Genomic DNA, 16,748 nt, shown 5'->3' on the forward strand with positions numbered 1-16,748 from the left:
CTGCTTGTCAAGTTGTTCCAAGATGTTTGCCTTGTGTTTCATAATGGCGGACAAACTCAATGCTGGAATCTCCCACTCCTTTACCATGTCATGCCCCAGTTTTCCACTTGTTGTATCAACTTCACCTGCTCACCAGTCGACAACACTTTTAACTTTCTCACACGTTTAACCATACTTAGGCTTTGCACATCCTTACAAGGGGAGATCGCAATGTCAAATGATGGCTTGCCCAATGCTCCATGATTTCTCCCTCTTATTTGCTGATTGGTCCAGTCATATGACAAGCTTGGACAAGTTTGGCTAATCCAGAGTTTACCACGGGCCTGGCTCTATTGGATTTGCTATTCTGGCCATAGGAGTAGTTGACAACTTTGACATAATTGGAATTTCATGTCATTGGAGTTTGACTCATCACCATTTCACCGTGAAAGGAATGGAAGGATCGGGGTTGAGATGAAGAGGGAGCTTTTGTGGAGCATAAACACCAGTACAAACCACCATGGGCTGGTCAGCAAAGAAAGACAGACCAGTTAGGCTGAATGTCCTGTTTCTGTACTGTGAAGTTTTTGTAATTCTATGAAACAGATAACACTGAAATATCTAACGCTCCACATTACTAATCAACTCCAAAACTCTTTTCTTCCAAACCCAGGGGCTTCTCGGAAAGCAGGTTTCCATTTCTAGCACGCTACAACAAAAAGTCTAGACAAATTAGATTGCAGCAGCCCACTGCATTCAAACTTTTTTTTGATGAGTGTGTGTGAGAAGGATCACACATTTCAGAGGTGCGAAAGCGTGTGGTTAGAGCCTGCCTTCTAAATAGAATCATAGGAGCGCGGCTCTGGGGAGCGAAGCTCACTGTGGTTTAAACGTCGGCCACGCAAGAGTTGACATTTTATCAGAAAGATTTATTCCCCCAGACTTTAAATAGATGACTAAAAAACCAACCTCCCCCCTTGCTAACGCTGCTTTGTGATCTGCATCTGAATGATTTACATTCACCAGCGAATTCCGGGAAAATTTATTGGTGACATGTGGAAAATGAGCCTCAAGTCGGGATTGATGTGAAGGGTGAGTGATCTCGCTTTCCCCTGCAGAGTGATTCGGATTTTTGGGGGTGGGGGGGGGGGGGGGGTGGGGTGGTGGTGGTAAATGTAATAGGCCATTTCGGGCGTAGACATCAAGTCTCGGAGCAACGTGGTCAGCATGTACCTGTTGGGCGCGTCAGTGAAGTGTTCAGAGCGGAGTGAAGAAAGCCGGGCAGTGTTTACAGTGGAAAATAAATCTTTCCGAATGATACAGCGGCATCTCCAATATTGGATCTTGCGGGGTTTTTTTATTTAGATTAATGATCTTCATTGCTTTAGTTTGATTAGTTCAGAGAGTCTGCAATACTTTGTTCAGCAATATCAGCTTTTTTTTTAAAAAAATCGACTAGTATAGGGCGGAAAATGAGAGAGAAACAAGTGGACGAATTTTAGTTGGAACTAAATGGCAGGTGTGTAAAATATTTTTGTTTTATTTCATGTATTTATTCTGCGCTGTGATAATAAAACATGATTTCTAGGCAATCTGTTGGAAATGTTATTAATTAGCTGTCGGCTCGATTATTTCATTCATTTTCATTAAAATGTACGACAGAGGAGTATCCGGTCGAATGGTCAACAAGGTCAGTATATGTTAAAGTGTGTTGCTTTGATCATCAGTGCCAAGTGCTACAGGCACATTTAGTTGTTAGCACGCATGGACACACGCACAGCTAAGGAAATGAGGTTATACGTTGGGAGAAAAAAGCAAAAATTGCGGATGCTGGAAATCGAAAACAAAATCAAAAATACCTGGAAAAACTCAGCAGGTCTGGCAGCATCTGTGGAAGGGAGCACACTCATGCGGACTCGAAACGTTAACTGTGCTCCCTTCCACAGATGCTGCCAGACCTGCTGAGTTTTTCCAGGTATTTTTGTTTTTGTTATACATTGGGAGCTCAGGCCCAGCACCGTGGTAATGCATGCTAACAGGGTTTGTAATATTGTTGGCCATTGAATATTTAAGCCGTAAGATTTGCTGGTTCTTGATATCTTTTGATAGGGAGAATACCTGATTGGAAACAGGATTGCAAATGGAAAAGAGAACTACAGTAGAGATGATGGGATGCTATGTGAATAGTTTCCGTGCGATTGGAACCAAGGGTGTTCAGCCCAGTGGTGAACACTATAGAAGTTTCTTACACAATGCTTGTATTGTTTCACTCTCCTGAATGGAACCCTGACGACACTTTAAGCAATCCTGATTTGTAAACCTGCATACTCCAGATCTACCTGCAGTAATGTCAAGTTCACATTGCAATGACTGGAGACAGTGAGTTTATGCCTCCCTGGTGCTAGGGTCAAGGAAATAACTGAGTGGCTGCAGAGCACTCAGAGGGGGAAGATGAAACAGCCAGCAGCCATGATCCCTATCAGTACTGATGACATAGGTCAAAGATGGATAGGTCATGCACGCAGATTTTAGGGAGCTTGGAAAGAAACAAGCAGGCAAGACCTCAAAGATAGCAATCTCCAGATTACACCCTGTGCCATTAGTGAAGATAGAAATAGAAGGGTAGAGAACACATGGCTGGAGAAATGGGGCAGGTTGAGAGGAGGCTGTAGAATCCTGGGACATTGGGACTGATTCTCAGGGAGATGAGACCAGTCCAGACCAGTTGCGCCTAAACAGAGCTGAGATCAATGACCTTGTGGGGTAGTTTGCTAGTGCTATTGTGGAGGGATTAAATTAACTTGGAAGGCGGTTGGGAATCAGGAGGTAGAAGAGGAAATACAAGATGCACAAAGAATTGGGTGAGACAGCTAGCACAAGAGTACAAAATGGTGAAGTATGAGGTGGGGTCAGAGTAAGAGGAAATGCAATTAGGCCTAAATTGGATTTACCAATCATGTGTGTGAACACACAGAATGCGGTAAATAACATTTGTGAGGCACTGATGCAGCTAGCCATGTAGGAATATAATGTTGTGGTGATAGCGGACTCCTGGCTCATAAAAGGATTGGGTACAAGGTGTTCAGAAAAGATAAGGAAAGAAAGAGGAGGGGTGGCAGTATTGATTAAGAATAATATTACAGTGCTGCAGAGAGAGGATTTCCTAGAAGGTTCAAGGACAGAATCTATTTGTTTAGAACTAGGAAACAGTATAGATACCATTACACGACTGAGAGTATTCCAAAGGCCATCAACTAGTGAGAAAGAGATAGAGGAACAAATTTGCAAGGAGATTATAAAGAGCTGCAAAAACTATAGAATAGTTATTATGGGGGACTTCAATTATCCTAATATAGATTTGGTGTAAAGGGCAGAGTGGGGAAGAGTTTCCAAAGTTTGTTTAGGTTAATTGTCTACATCAGTGTGTTTCTGTTCCAAAGAGGATAGAGGCATTGCTGGATCTGGTTCTGGGAAATGAAGCGAAACAAATGGATCAGGTGTCAGTTGGGGAACATTTAGGGTACAGCAGTCAAAGTATCACAATAGTCATTTGCTAGTTCGGAACTTGAGTATTGCTGAAAAAAGAGACATGTCTTTTTGTCTTGCACTCATCAGGACAATCGCAAGAAGACTTGGCACTGGTATTTGCATTTCCTCTTACTCTGACCAAAATGCTTCGACATGTCTCTTTTCTGAAAGCAAAGTATCATAAGGTGTAGGTTAGCTATGGAAAAGAACAAGGAACAATTCAGAGTAAAAATAGTACATTTTGGGGAGGGAAATTTCAGTGAGGTGAGAACAGATCTGGTTCAGGTAAATTGGAATCAAAATTTGACAGGCAAAACTGTAATTGAACAATGGGTTGGCCTTTAAGGATGAGATAGTTTGGGTACATTTGAGGTACATTCCCAGGAGGGGTAAAGTAGGACAAACAAATCCAGAGCTCCCTAGATGATGAATGAGTTGGAGAGTAAGATGAAGCAGAAAAAGGGTGCTTATGACAGATGTCAGGTTGATAATACAGGTTTATTTTTATTCTTTCATGGAATGTGGGCATTGCTGGCAAGGCCAGTATTGTAGGGTGCTGGTTACAGTTTGGTATGTCTGAAGAAGTCTTCGTAGTCATTTAAGAGCAACTTGTCTTTATGGACTCCTAAAAATATTTACAAATATAAGATAAAGGGTGCATAACTGTGTAGGTGCCACCGTAACCAGTCCCACATTAACCATATTTGTGTTGGAACATTATACCACACTTCTCCCCAAGTCTTTATCCAATATATTTTAAGTGATTATAGTTTACCTTCTATCTTACGTTGTTATCACTATGGTACATCTATATTGCCATTATTACATTATCACTCCCTCCTTCAAGTCATTGACTTCAAAGGTTCAAGCAATCTGCTGGCCTTATAACCCTTCCATATCTCATTCACACTATTGTTGGGAGAGTGGTAGGCCCTATCACTGTTGGTTCTTCCAGTAGGTTTGGAGATTGTTCTGGCATCTGGGTATGTTTTCATCCTTTTCCATTATTTTGTGTTGAACCGCAGTTAGTCGGTTTGGCTGTTGCACTGGTTTGTAGCTGCTACCCTAACCTGTTTCTTGCAGGGTGGACAAACATTGTCATGGTCTCCTTGCTGTTTCTTTTGCTTCTTCCATCATCATGTGAAAGTTTACATTTCAAAAATGAACACTTGTACCCACTTTTGTCACAATTTTACCCACATTTTTGTGTACTTTCTTCTTTTCCAGTTGTTTTTCAAGCTCAGCAACTACCTTGGTAAATTGAGTTGTCTTTGTTTCAGAGCTATCTGTGGAACAGATATAAGTTTGACACCTTCACCTGGGCATTCAGTTCTGTTCATAATCTTTCTTCCATGGTCACTGACTGCCCCTTGGACTCTTTCAATTCACTCATTAGGTCAGTCAATCTGTTTTGTAGAGTTTCTCTTATTTGCTTTCAAAGTCTGGATTTTCTCTATTCATATCTCAATCTTCATGTTGTTCAGATTGGACTGAAGCTCAAGAAGTTAATCAGGTTTGGTTGTTAATTCTGCTTTCAAGCAACTGTTCTGATACATCAGCAATCCTTTCTCCTGTTCCAAACATTTTGCACAATGCTTACTAGAGACTTCTGATACTTGAAGTTCATCAAATTTTAATTGAAGATCTATCTTTGTTGAATTTGTTTCTACAGGTTCATCATTTAAGCATTTCAAGTCCTTTCAAGTGTTCTACTTCCCGTGAGCGACATTCCAGTATTCTTATCAGTCCTCGTTTTCCTTAATAAACTCATCTTTTATATATGAAAGTTGGTTCTCCATGTTGATCAGTTTTTCTTTAGCAGAGCATCATTCCTTTGCTCCTTCAAGCTCATATTCTGTCATTTCATTTCTGTCAATGGTTTTTGAGACTCTTCACTCTCTTTGTGAGAAGCTCTACTTGCTCTTGCCATTCTAAGTTCCTAATTTTCACCTTTTCATATACATCTTTGGAAATGTAATATTCTCCCAAGTTTTCTTCCAAATATCCAACCATTTTCTTCAGCACTGTAGTTTCTTTCTCGTACCTCTTGGCTTCCTCCTAGAATACACAACATTCCTGACTTTTCTTTGCCAACTGGCTCTTCAGTTCTTTCAAGACTGCAACTTCTTTAAGTGCATTTGTTGCCTGCCGTTATGCCTGTCTGTATTTCTGGTTGAGTTTTCCCAACTCCCGCTGTGATTTGCCAAAAATGGAATTCAGGGTTGTTATTTCCTCCTGGTACCTTTGTGACGCTTCAGAAATTTGTTGGCTCAGATCTCTAACAGTTTACTTCAGTGAAGACTTTAGTTTATCGTGCATTTTCAAAGGTATATACTCAGCTTGAATTTTGGGTTTCAAATTTTCCAGTTAAGCTTCGATACGGACATTTTCCAATCTTATTTCATTTTCCTTTTACATGGTTTGTCTATTCTGGATTTCATTAGATAGCTTTCCTTCATTCACAGTCAGCTGCTCGCTCTGCACTGCCACCTGCTGTTGCAGTTTGGGTATGGTGTCAGGATTTCCAAAATGATATATTTTTTGGATTGCTGGAAAGTTCTTTGCCTCTCTGGCACCCCTATATGGCTTACTTATCTTTTTATCTTACGTAGCTTTACTGAGGGTTTTCTATCCCTCTTTTTAAGCTCTGTGTGCTACACAACTTGAAGATTAAAATATTTGTCAAAAGGTTTTAATGTTTCATCAAAGCTGGTTGGGAATTCATCAATGCATTGCATTAAGATTACTTCATCCGCAAGTTCACCAAACCAGTATTAAAAGGTACTTTTTCGGACTTTCTACTTTGACCTGCTGTACTCTGGTTGTTTAGAAATTTTGTTCTCCAGGATGCCCAATTTTCCATTGGATAAGTCCAAATTGTTCTAGATGAGTGGAATTCTGATCCATCGTTAACAATTTAAAAGTGTAATTTCTGCTTTAAGAGCTTTTTGAACTTCAAGATGGCATCACCATTCACTTGGAGACAAAGGGATTTCTTGCATATGCCAGTATTGGCGGGCTCTGCTAAAGTGGCTATCGTGCTCAACTTGCAAAACAAAACAGTTCCTCTGGATCAACTGCCTGCAGAGACCGCTTGCTCAGCTTTACTTTAAAGCCATGAATTTGTCGAATCCTGGCTTTTACTTTCTCTCAGCTAAGTTTAGAAGTCGCAGTTCTCCTGGATTATTTCATTAATTATTTTTTTCCATTTCAGAGCGAGCTCAGACACCATGGCCAGAATTTTTAGCTCAGCAGGTGGGCGAGCGTCCAATCTGGCCGAACGTAAAGTGACGTGCGATGACATTGGGCGAGCATTCCGATGTCATCATGTAGTCCTGTGATATTTCATTCGGCAGGCGTGCTCCAGAGTCGGTGGCGCACCTGCCAACAACCAGAAGATCTATTAAGGCCATTAAAAAGTCATTACATTCAAATTTACACTGCCTGTCCAACCTTTGCCCACGGTTGGTGGGCAGGCAAAAATGCTAAGCACCCTTTGTACTTTTAGGAAGCCTCATCCATGGCCAGGATGAAGTTTCCCAAAGCAAATAAAAATAAAATAAATATTTTACTTGAATTAAAAACATGTCCCTGCTCATATGACAGAATCACATGAGGGAACATGTTTTGACATTTTTATTTTCTTCATTAGTTTTTTTAAACAGCGCATCATCTCCCTGAGGCAGCTCCTTAATTGGCCTGCCAGTGTGAAATCGCGGTGCGGTGCCAATCGTGGGCAGTGGCCGGCTTCCTGACCGCCCCCACCCGCCTCTGCCAAGACCACCCGCCAAGGGCAAAATTCTGCTCCATGTATTCAGGCGCCAACTCGGGGATTGGGTTTTAGCCAACAGCTTTCTTTCAAACTGCACTTTTGATTCTGAATTATTTAAAGATTTGTCGGGCCTTGCTGTAGCTTGGATTCTTAAAAGATTTAGTTCACCCTCATAAGTCTGCTGATTCTGAGATTAGAAGCTGGACTTCCAAAGGAGATCCAATTGAGTCTTCTGCTGCAGTAAGGAACTTCAAATTTCTGCCTCCAGCTTCCAAGCCTTTCTCTGGAGCTTTTTCCTGGTAATTTTCCTCTGCACCTCTGCTTCTGGAGCATCTTTTCAAATCAGCCTTCTTTGCTGATGTTTTTCCCAGTGTCCTAGCATTTTAGTTTTTCTCTGCATTTCCTGCGAGGTCTTGGATTTTTCTAGAGCTGCCACTATGTTGTAGGGTGTTGGTTACAATTTGGTAGGTCTGAAGAAGTCTTCATAGTCATATGTAGGTTAACCGTATGAGTTTATTGACTTTTAGAACTATTTACAAATATACAATAAAGGGTACAAGCTAGAAGCTGTCTCCATGCTTGCTGGTACACAAAGCTCTGTCCAACACTAGACGGACTCTGGGTGCAGGTCATGTGCTCATTACATCAATGTATGGGCAGTACTGTACTCAGTCCCATAATAACCCTATATGTATCAGAACCTTACACTGCAGCCAGCATTTCTTGTTTATCCCTAATTGCCCTTGAGAAGGTGGTGAACTGCTGCGGTCATATGGTGTAGGCACCCAGTGCTGTTAGGAAGGGAGTTCCAGGATTTTGACCCAGTGACAGTGAGGGAATCGTCCTTTAGTTCCAAGTCAGGATGTTGTGTGGCTTGGACGAGAACTTGCAGGTTCAAGAGAAGCAAAGAAAGAGTATGAAGAAAGACTGGCAGCCAACATAAAAGGAAATCCAAAAGTCTTCTATAGGTATATAAATAGCAAAAAGGTAGTAAAAGGAGGACTAAAAATGGGATTTTCGTGTGGAGGCTAATGTTCTAAATGAATACTTTGCGCCTGTCTTTACCAAGGATAATGATGCTGCCAGAGTTGTATTGAAAGATGAGGTAGTTGAAACACTGGATGGGCTAAAAATTGATAAAGAGGTGGTATTAGAAAGGCTGGCTGTGCTTAAAGTTGATAAGTCACAAGTACTGGATCAGATGCATCCAAAGCTCCTGAGGGACATAAGGGTGTGAATTGCAGAAGCGGTGGCCATAATCCTCCAATCATCCTGAAATACAGGGGTGGTGCCAGAAGACTGGGGAATTGCAGATGTTGCATCCTTGTTTAAAAAAAAGGGTGTAAGGATAAACCCAGCAACCACAGGCCAGCCAGTTTAACCTCGGTGGTGGGAAAGCTTTTAGAAATGATAATCCAGGTCAAAATTATCAGTCACATGGACAACTGTGGACTAATTAAGGAAAGCCAGCATGGATTTGTTAAGGACAAATCATGTTTAACTATTTTGATTGAGTTTTTTGATGAGGTAACAGAGGTAAGGATGATAAAGGTAAGGATGATGTCGTTATGTTTTGTACATGGGATTTCAAAAGGCATTTGATAAAGTGCCATGTAATAGGCTTATCAACAAAATTGAAGAACATGGAATAACAGGGACAGTGGCAGCATGGATAAAAAATTGGCTGTGTGACAGGAAACAAGAGAGTGTTGGTGAACTATTGTTTTGTGTACTAGCTGACAGTATGTAGTGGAGTTCCCCAGGGGTTGATCTTCAGACCACTTTTTTTTGATCTAAATTAATGGTCTAGGCTAGTGTGTATAGGGCAAAATTTCAAATTTGAAGATGGCACAAAACTTGGAAGCATTGTGAACTGTGAGGAGGGTAGTGATAGATTTCAAGAGGGCATGGACAGACTGGTGGAATGGGCAGACAATTGGCAGAGGAAACCTGATGCAGAGAAGTGTGAAGTGAAACATTTTAGTAGGAAAAGCAATCCAAAATAAAGGGTACAGTTTTAAAGTGCTTATAGGTCACAGCTCATTCTTGAAGTCAGCCCCAGAAGCATTCAGGCAAAACCCCTGCAAAACCAACTTCAATGGACTGGATACGGTGTCTGGATGGCTGAAAAGCTTCTCCCATGCCAGATCCTGTTTTCTCCGCTCTCAAATAGCCGATGTTCTAGGGGAAGCAAAAGAAAACACTTCAAAAAGTTCTCCTTGAAGTGTGGCAGTATTGCATTAATTACTGGGAGGTGCTTCCTACCAATTGTTCAAAATGGCAACAACCTATCCATCAAGCTTTGCTTTGAGTCACAAAAGGCAGAAGTAGAGCAGTGGCAAAGAAGTAAAGGAAGCAAATTCTTCACGCCTGATCGCACTGCCTTATGGGACATGCTGTCCCATGTGCCCAAAGATCTCTGGGTCAAGAATTGGCCTGTTCACTCACATGAAGACCCAAGGCAGAAACTTGTGACCCTGAGTAGATATCATCCTCAAATCAAGAGGCAGCTGATGATGGCGACAGGAGCAGAGTGCCCTGGGTGTATACGTGCACAAATTGTTGAAGGTGTCAATGCAGGTTGAGGAAGTGGCTAACAAGGCATTCGGGATCCTGGACTTTAGAAATAGAGTTGTAGAGTACAAAAGCAAGGAAATGATGGTGAACCTTTGCATCACACTGCTTCAGCCTCAACTGAAGTATTGTGCTCAACTCTGTGCGCCAAACTTTAAGTAGGATGTGAAAACTTTAGGTGCAGAAAAGATATATGAGAATGGTTCCAGGGATCAGAGAATTCTGTTACATGGATAGCTTGGTGAAGCTAGGACTGCTGTTCTTATAGAAGATAAGGTTGAGAGGAGATTTGAGAGAGATATGCAAAATCATGAGGGGCTAGACAGAATAGATAGAGAAAAGTTGTTTCCATTGACATAAGGGTCGAGAACCAGCGGGCACAGATTTAATATGATTAACAAAAGGACCAGAGAGGAGCTGAAGAAAAAGCTTTTCACCTAGCGAATGGTTAGGATCTGAATTGCACTGCCTGAGAGTGTGATGAAGGCAGATTCATTTGTGACTTTGAGGCAATTTGATAATGACCTGGAGAAAAGATTTGCAAGGCTACAAGAGAAAGATTGGGGATTGGGGTGGCTAGCTGAGTTGCTCTTGCAGAGAGCTGGCCCAGACATGATGAGCTGGATGACCTCTACCTGTGCTGTAACAGTTCAATGATTCTGTGAAGTTTACGGTATGTAAACTTAGTGCAAGTGCACTTCCAAACTGTAATACTTAAATACCCGTTGAAGCCAAGCACAGATTTAAAAGTTCCAGCAACCCCTAATCTGAGATGGTCACAGCAGAGTTGAAGTGTGCTGGGTGTCAGAGGTTCACACCTGGTGGGGAATAGCTTTAGGAAAACGATCTGGTTCTCACTTTAGGTGTAGCTTTAAGAGAGGAAATGGTGGTTGTGGCGGTGAGTGGAGGGTGGGATGGTCATGGTAGGGCAAATGCCCCACAATTCTTCTCACAGATTGTGTTCCTAACATCCAACTGGTTGGGATGAAATCATCCTCAGGTGAATGTTTCTGCTACTTCAAACATCCACAAAGAACCATAGACATCTCTCTCCATTAGAGAGAGAGACAAATTGGTTATATAGCTTGAGGGGCACCATTTTGTATCAGGCTTGGGGCAAAGTAAGGAGGCAAGTCTCCATGAGCTACCACAGCCGTGATATGGAGATTGTACCCACTCCACTGCCGTTATTCTGCATCACACTCTAGCCATCTAGCCAACTGAGCTAACCGGCCGCCATATAACTGGCAAAAATTAAAGACACCCACTAGAGAAAATAATAAGGATGAAAGACCTGGCATCTGGTTTAAGAACAAGTTGATGCATAAGATTATTCCAGCGAGTACTGTAACAACTTTTTCAGTGGGATACATAAGCATATCAGTAACAGCGTATTTAAAATTTAATTCTGATCTAAGAAAAACTTATTTCTAGCACTATGTATATATTTTTTTGAAAAGTACATAGGGATGGTGCTACTGAACACTCTAGCATCATGGGGCAAAGGGGAAAGGAGATGAATAGAGAACTGTGGCATTCGAGAAAGCTGTTGGGTTCAGCAAGATTGCACAGATGGAATGGGACAGGACCATGTAGGTATTTTTAGACCAGGATAAGGATTTTAAATCTTAAAAAACTAATCTTAGGCTGGAGAGATTGTTTCCATGAAAGGTGGGGTGGGATAGATGGGGGTTCGGGATTGGCAAAAGCAAGATATGGATGGCAAAGGAGGGATGGAAGGAATGTGATGGTTGTAGCATGGCATGGGAAGAGTGGCATGAGAAGGATGGAATGGCATGTGATGGGGATGGCTTGGGAGAGAGGGTTGGGATGGGGGTGGATGAGATGGTGGAATTGGTTATATGTGGCAAAATGCAGCAACAGTTATTAGATACTTTGTGCTATGAATGAAGATTCACTAGATTTGAATGAAAATGTTTGAGAAAAAGTGTCAGATGAATTGAAAGAATACACCAGTGTTGATTCTGTAGAGAAAGAAGATAGTAACAGTCTAAACCCTCCAGAATTTCTACACAGTCTAACTGCAATGGGCATGCCACCACATAAACTTGGGGCTGAATTTTCACTCGAGTTGGGAGCACAGGGATGGGAAAATTTCCGACTCCACCAACATTACTAGGGAGAAAGTGCCCCATTTTCATTCCAGGAGTGGGGGGGGTGGGGTGTGTGTGTGTGCAGGGGTTGGTGCTAATGGGAGTCTGGTCAGCTGGACCCAGAATCAGTGCGGAGGCAGCCACAGTGGCTGTCAGGAGCAGCGGCGGCTGAGTGAAAGTCTGGCCTCAGGGCTCCAGGACTCGTAAAAAAAAGAATAAAACAGAAAACAGCCCTCTAGCCCTCACCCCTCAAAGTCCCTCACTCCCCACACACTTCCCATACTCATCCATGCCAACTCATCCCCCCACCTACCCCACGTGGCCTCTCATACCCCCATGCCAATCTATGCCCCTCTACCCATCCCCATTGCCCTTTATAGCCCCATGCCATCTTCATGCCAACTCACCTAGTGTCCACCATGGGCACACCACAGGAGCCAAGCTGAGATTGAATAAAATTAAGTTCTGTGGTTCTAAGTATCTATTGAGGATTTCACTATTTAAAAAAATCATCCTCATCGATAAAAGCCCATTCAGTACATTTCAATTCCTTCAACTACGTAATTCCTTATAAAAGCAAACATTTTATTCAGGAATTAATCCCTTATAAAAACAAGCATTTGTGTTCATAGCCCTACATTGAAGACATTATAACCACTTGGAGTTGTCAATCAAACTGTGAACTAACACCCCATTGGGAGAAAGATAGGTTGTGAAATCAGTCATACAGCACAAATCTTATAATGATAACCCTCTGTCTTATCTGTTAACAGTGTGAAATAGCAAGTACTGATTTTTTTAAACTGCAGGCTTTTTTTAAGATTTAAATGCCTTGACAGCTTGACAGTTCCATGAGGTTATTCACTTTTTACACACATTCATGTCTATTTTTAACAATCCCAAAGGGCACTTGATCTCTCCCAAAGGGGTCATTGGATCTAAGCATGTTACCTCTCAAAAAGGGTACTGCACCTTTCCAAAGTATTATTTTAAGCTTAGACCTTCTCCTAAAAAGTGTAAAGCCCATGAGTCATATTTCAGAAACATTGGTGATGAAAATCACATCTGACTGACAGCAGCTACACTTTTACAGCTGCAGCTGCGTCAATGAACCACTGACGTGCAAACTACCACCCCTCCCCACCAAGCAAAAATGGTGGGTGCCAGTTCGGGGGAGTGACTTGCAGAATTGGGACTCTGGCTCAATATTTGGCTAAGCCAGAGACCTTCTTCTCCCCACGAAAATTCAGGCCTTAGACTCAACAAAGGAGCAATTATAATGTTGTTGCAAAGCTTGAATTCTAAACAATGACTTGATCAGGGAACAAGTTTCCTCGATGATGGATGTTGGAATTATAATGGGAAGATTTCAAGGAAATAGTCCTTATTCCTGGAGTAATATTGGGCCCATCAGATGTAAACCTGCCTTTGCAACTCAGGAGACAACTATATGACCATAAACAAGTCACAAGACCAGACTCTTGACAAAATTTCTATTTATATTCCTAGGCCTGTTTAACTGATAAACTTCTTGATAACCATTGTTTAGTAATCAATGCCAGAGGGTCATTTCTGGGGAGAATTTTCATGGGGCTTTCCCAATCCCCTGAAGTAACTTTAGCAGGTCAGTGGAAACCCCGGAGAAATGGAATAAACATTGTTTATGCTGTCCCTCAACTCCACAAGAGGGAAGCCTCCGTGGAATTCCATATATACATTTATATTATTCTATTATTGTTCCAACACAACGTTAACTTATATATGTCCAGCAGCCTCAGTATTTGAAACTGAACTCCTAGCATATTGTATTTGATAGTAAGGAACAAGTTTAATTAAATTCATTTCAGAAAACTCAAATCCTGAAGGCTACAAGGTTCATTGACAGCATAACTCCTTCAAGTGATTTAGCATATTGAGTGACAATAAGAATATCCATTTGATTCACAATGGATTCCATTTTACACTATTTTTAGGCGTGTTAACATTGGATAAACTTTGCAGCCTGGAGTTTCCTCTTGGTTGCATTGATTTTTTTTATGCAATTCATCAGAAATTAGCATAACCAACGCAAAAGATTGAGGAATTTTTTGAGTGCAAATTATGTTCAGAGCATATTGAGTTTCCATGATCTTTTGTGCTTGTTCAAAAAAATGTCAGAAGCTGGTGAAGGTTCTTCAGAAATAGGCTAACTTTGGAATCTCATTCTGTTCATCATTCTTCATTGCTGGAGCTGATTATTTCGCCACAGAGAAATCACAATGTTGTCATTATTGTAATGTAGGAAATTCATCAGGCAATTTACACACAGCAATGCTATTCAAACAGCAATGAGGTAAATTATGAGGTAATCTGTTTTAATGATGTTGGTTTATCTTTGGAACCTCAAATATTAATATCACATTGTTTGTTTGTTACTGTAGAGACCCCATTCTGAAAAGCATGACTGTAGTGTCACTGTGCACCAATGTGAGTATTCCAATATCTTGGTTGTGTTTGGACAGTAAGCCTGAGAGAGATTAAAGAAATAATCCCAAATTGCTTCATAGTTTTAAAAATATAGCCTCAATTCTAATGTAGGGAAATAAAGCAGCCAATTTGCACACTGCAGTGTCCCACAAACTTCAATGAGATAAAAGATCCTGTAATCTGTGTTTAGTGGTTTTGATTGAGTGATTAATATTGGTCAAGATCATTGCCCTGTTCTTCTTCGAATAGTGTGATAGGACCTTTTACATCACCTAGGGGGAAACAGGGCTTTGGATTAACATATTATCCAACACAGCATCTCTAAAAATGCAGCATTCCCTCAGTTTTGTACTCATGTCTGCTTAAAAAAGGAAAGGCTTGCATTTATATAGCATCTTTCACAATCAAAGAATGTTCTCTATTGATATTGCTTAAGGCACTTTTCATGATCATTGGATGCCTCAAAGCGCTTTACAGCCAATGAAATACTTTGGAACTGTGGTCACTGTTGTAATGCAGAGCTGTTTAGAATATGGGCTCAAGTCTCTCTAGTGGAGAAAAACTTCTGACTCATAGTAATTGCAATGCCCAGCATGGGTATGAGCTACACAGCAGAGGAGGCCATTCAGCTACTTGAGAATGTTCTGTCATTCTAGCCTGATCTGTACCCTAATTCTCTTTGTACCCTTGTCTAACCAAAATCTATCATTATCAGATTTAAAATGATCAACAAACATCTACTGTTTTGTTTGTTGGAAAGGGTTCCACACTTCTACCATCCTTTGCACTTTACAGCCAATGAAATACTTTTGGGCCAGGATTTCTAGGACGGCAGGATTTCAATTCCTGCCATCCAGAGAGTCAGTAGAGAACACATCTTCATCAATACTGCCTGCCCTGCAGCCTTCTCATGCTCCAATAGGTTTTAATTGGCTGGAGGCGGGACTTCCACTCCTCACTCAGAAGGAAGTTCTGCCTCAGAGCTGCCAGCCAATCTGATTGATCAGCAGCTCTCTTGCCCCCACAGTGCCAGAAGCTGCAGTGGATAGGATTGGGAATACTAGCAGTCCCTGGAGCCTGAGCCCTGGGATTCCAGGACTATGTAAGCTTTGCAGTTACAGAATGAGGAGGGTAGGTGAGGTCTGGGAGGGATGGACAGAGTCGGGGTGTCAATGGAGAGGCCGGCGGGGGGGAGGAAGGGCCTGCAGGGACCAGACCTTCTGGGGAAAGGTGGGGGGGGGTGAGGGGGGGGGGGGGGTGAGTGTGAGGCTGTGGGGGGTACCCGATGTTAAAAGGAGGTTGCTCATGCAGGTGCCCCAACTCCTTCCTGCCTGAGGCATGAACCCAGTTTATTTTCAGGCTTCTCCTCTGCTCCAGAGCTCTTCCTGCCAGCCTGAAAATTGAGGCTTGGTGGGAAACAGCCCTTAAGTGGTCAATAATTGGCCACTTAAGGGCCTCAAATGGGGCAAGGGCAGGCCAGCTTAGGCCTCGCCTGTCCAAGCATATAATTGCAGAGAGGTCACAGCAGGCGGGAATCCAATGGGAAGGCCGTCCAAGAATTTTACGCTCATCCCCTGCCTACTAACCTGCTGGTGGGGGAAGGTAAAATTCTGCTCTTGAAGTCCCCTGAATGGCTTGGCTCTCATTTTTAAGCTTATGTCCCCTTATTCTAGATTCACGCAACAGTCCTATCAATTGCTTTAGAAATTCTAAAATCTTGAATCAAATCACCCCTAAATTTCTATATTCCTGTTTATGTAATTTCTCCTCATGCCCATGGAGCTTTGGTAGCATTCTTGTGAATCTACACTCCTTCCAGAGTCAATTTACCCTTTCTAAGGTGTGGTGCCTGAACACAGTACTCCATAGGTGGTCTAACTGGAGCTTTGAATAGCTGTAGCAAAGCTTCCTCCCCTTAGACTAACATTCCATTAACCTTGTGGATTTTTTTCCTATGTAAGCACTACATTTGAGTGATGCATGTACATGGACCCCTAAATCTCTTTGGACTTTCACTGGTCCTCAATTTTCATCATTTAAAAAAAAATATGATTTATCCTTTATTGGCCCTAAATGAATAACCTCACACTTAACTGCATTGAAATCCATCTGCACAGTTTTACCCAATCACAAAATCAATCAATGTTTCTTTGTAATTTTTTGCCCCTATCTGCACTACTTGCTATACCACCAATCTTTATACCACTTGTAAAATTGGATGGCTCCCTATTGGGTTACCTAAGTCATTAAGTCCCAAGCGCAGTTCCTTATGGGACATCGCTAATCACTTCCTTCCGAGTCATCTACATGCCCAT

At 41.8% G+C, this 16,748-nt stretch overlaps 1 protein-coding gene across 5 annotated transcripts in view; it reads left to right on the forward strand.

Annotated features, from left to right (window-relative positions):
• Positions 1–879: 879 nt before the first annotated feature.
• The window catches only part of il12rb2 (interleukin 12 receptor, beta 2a), a 45,692-nt gene continuing 29,823 nt past the window's right edge, over positions 880–16,748 (forward strand). For 2 of the 5 annotated variants that reach the window (XM_041207510.1, XM_041207511.1), the window contains exon 1: positions 1,233–1,498. In XM_041207510.1, the coding sequence (XP_041063444.1) occupies positions 1,492–1,498 (7 nt within the window). In that variant the 5' untranslated portion in view covers positions 1,233–1,491. Of the gene's footprint in view, positions 1,072–1,208; positions 1,499–14,387; positions 14,434–16,748 lie in introns of those variants that run through there. The other 3 variants (XM_041207514.1, XM_041207515.1, XM_041207512.1) reach the window with 3 other exon arrangements.

This window comes from Carcharodon carcharias, chromosome 16 (genome assembly GCF_017639515.1).
Source record: "Carcharodon carcharias isolate sCarCar2 chromosome 16, sCarCar2.pri, whole genome shotgun sequence".
Lineage (NCBI taxonomy): Eukaryota > Metazoa > Chordata > Chondrichthyes > Lamniformes > Lamnidae > Carcharodon > Carcharodon carcharias.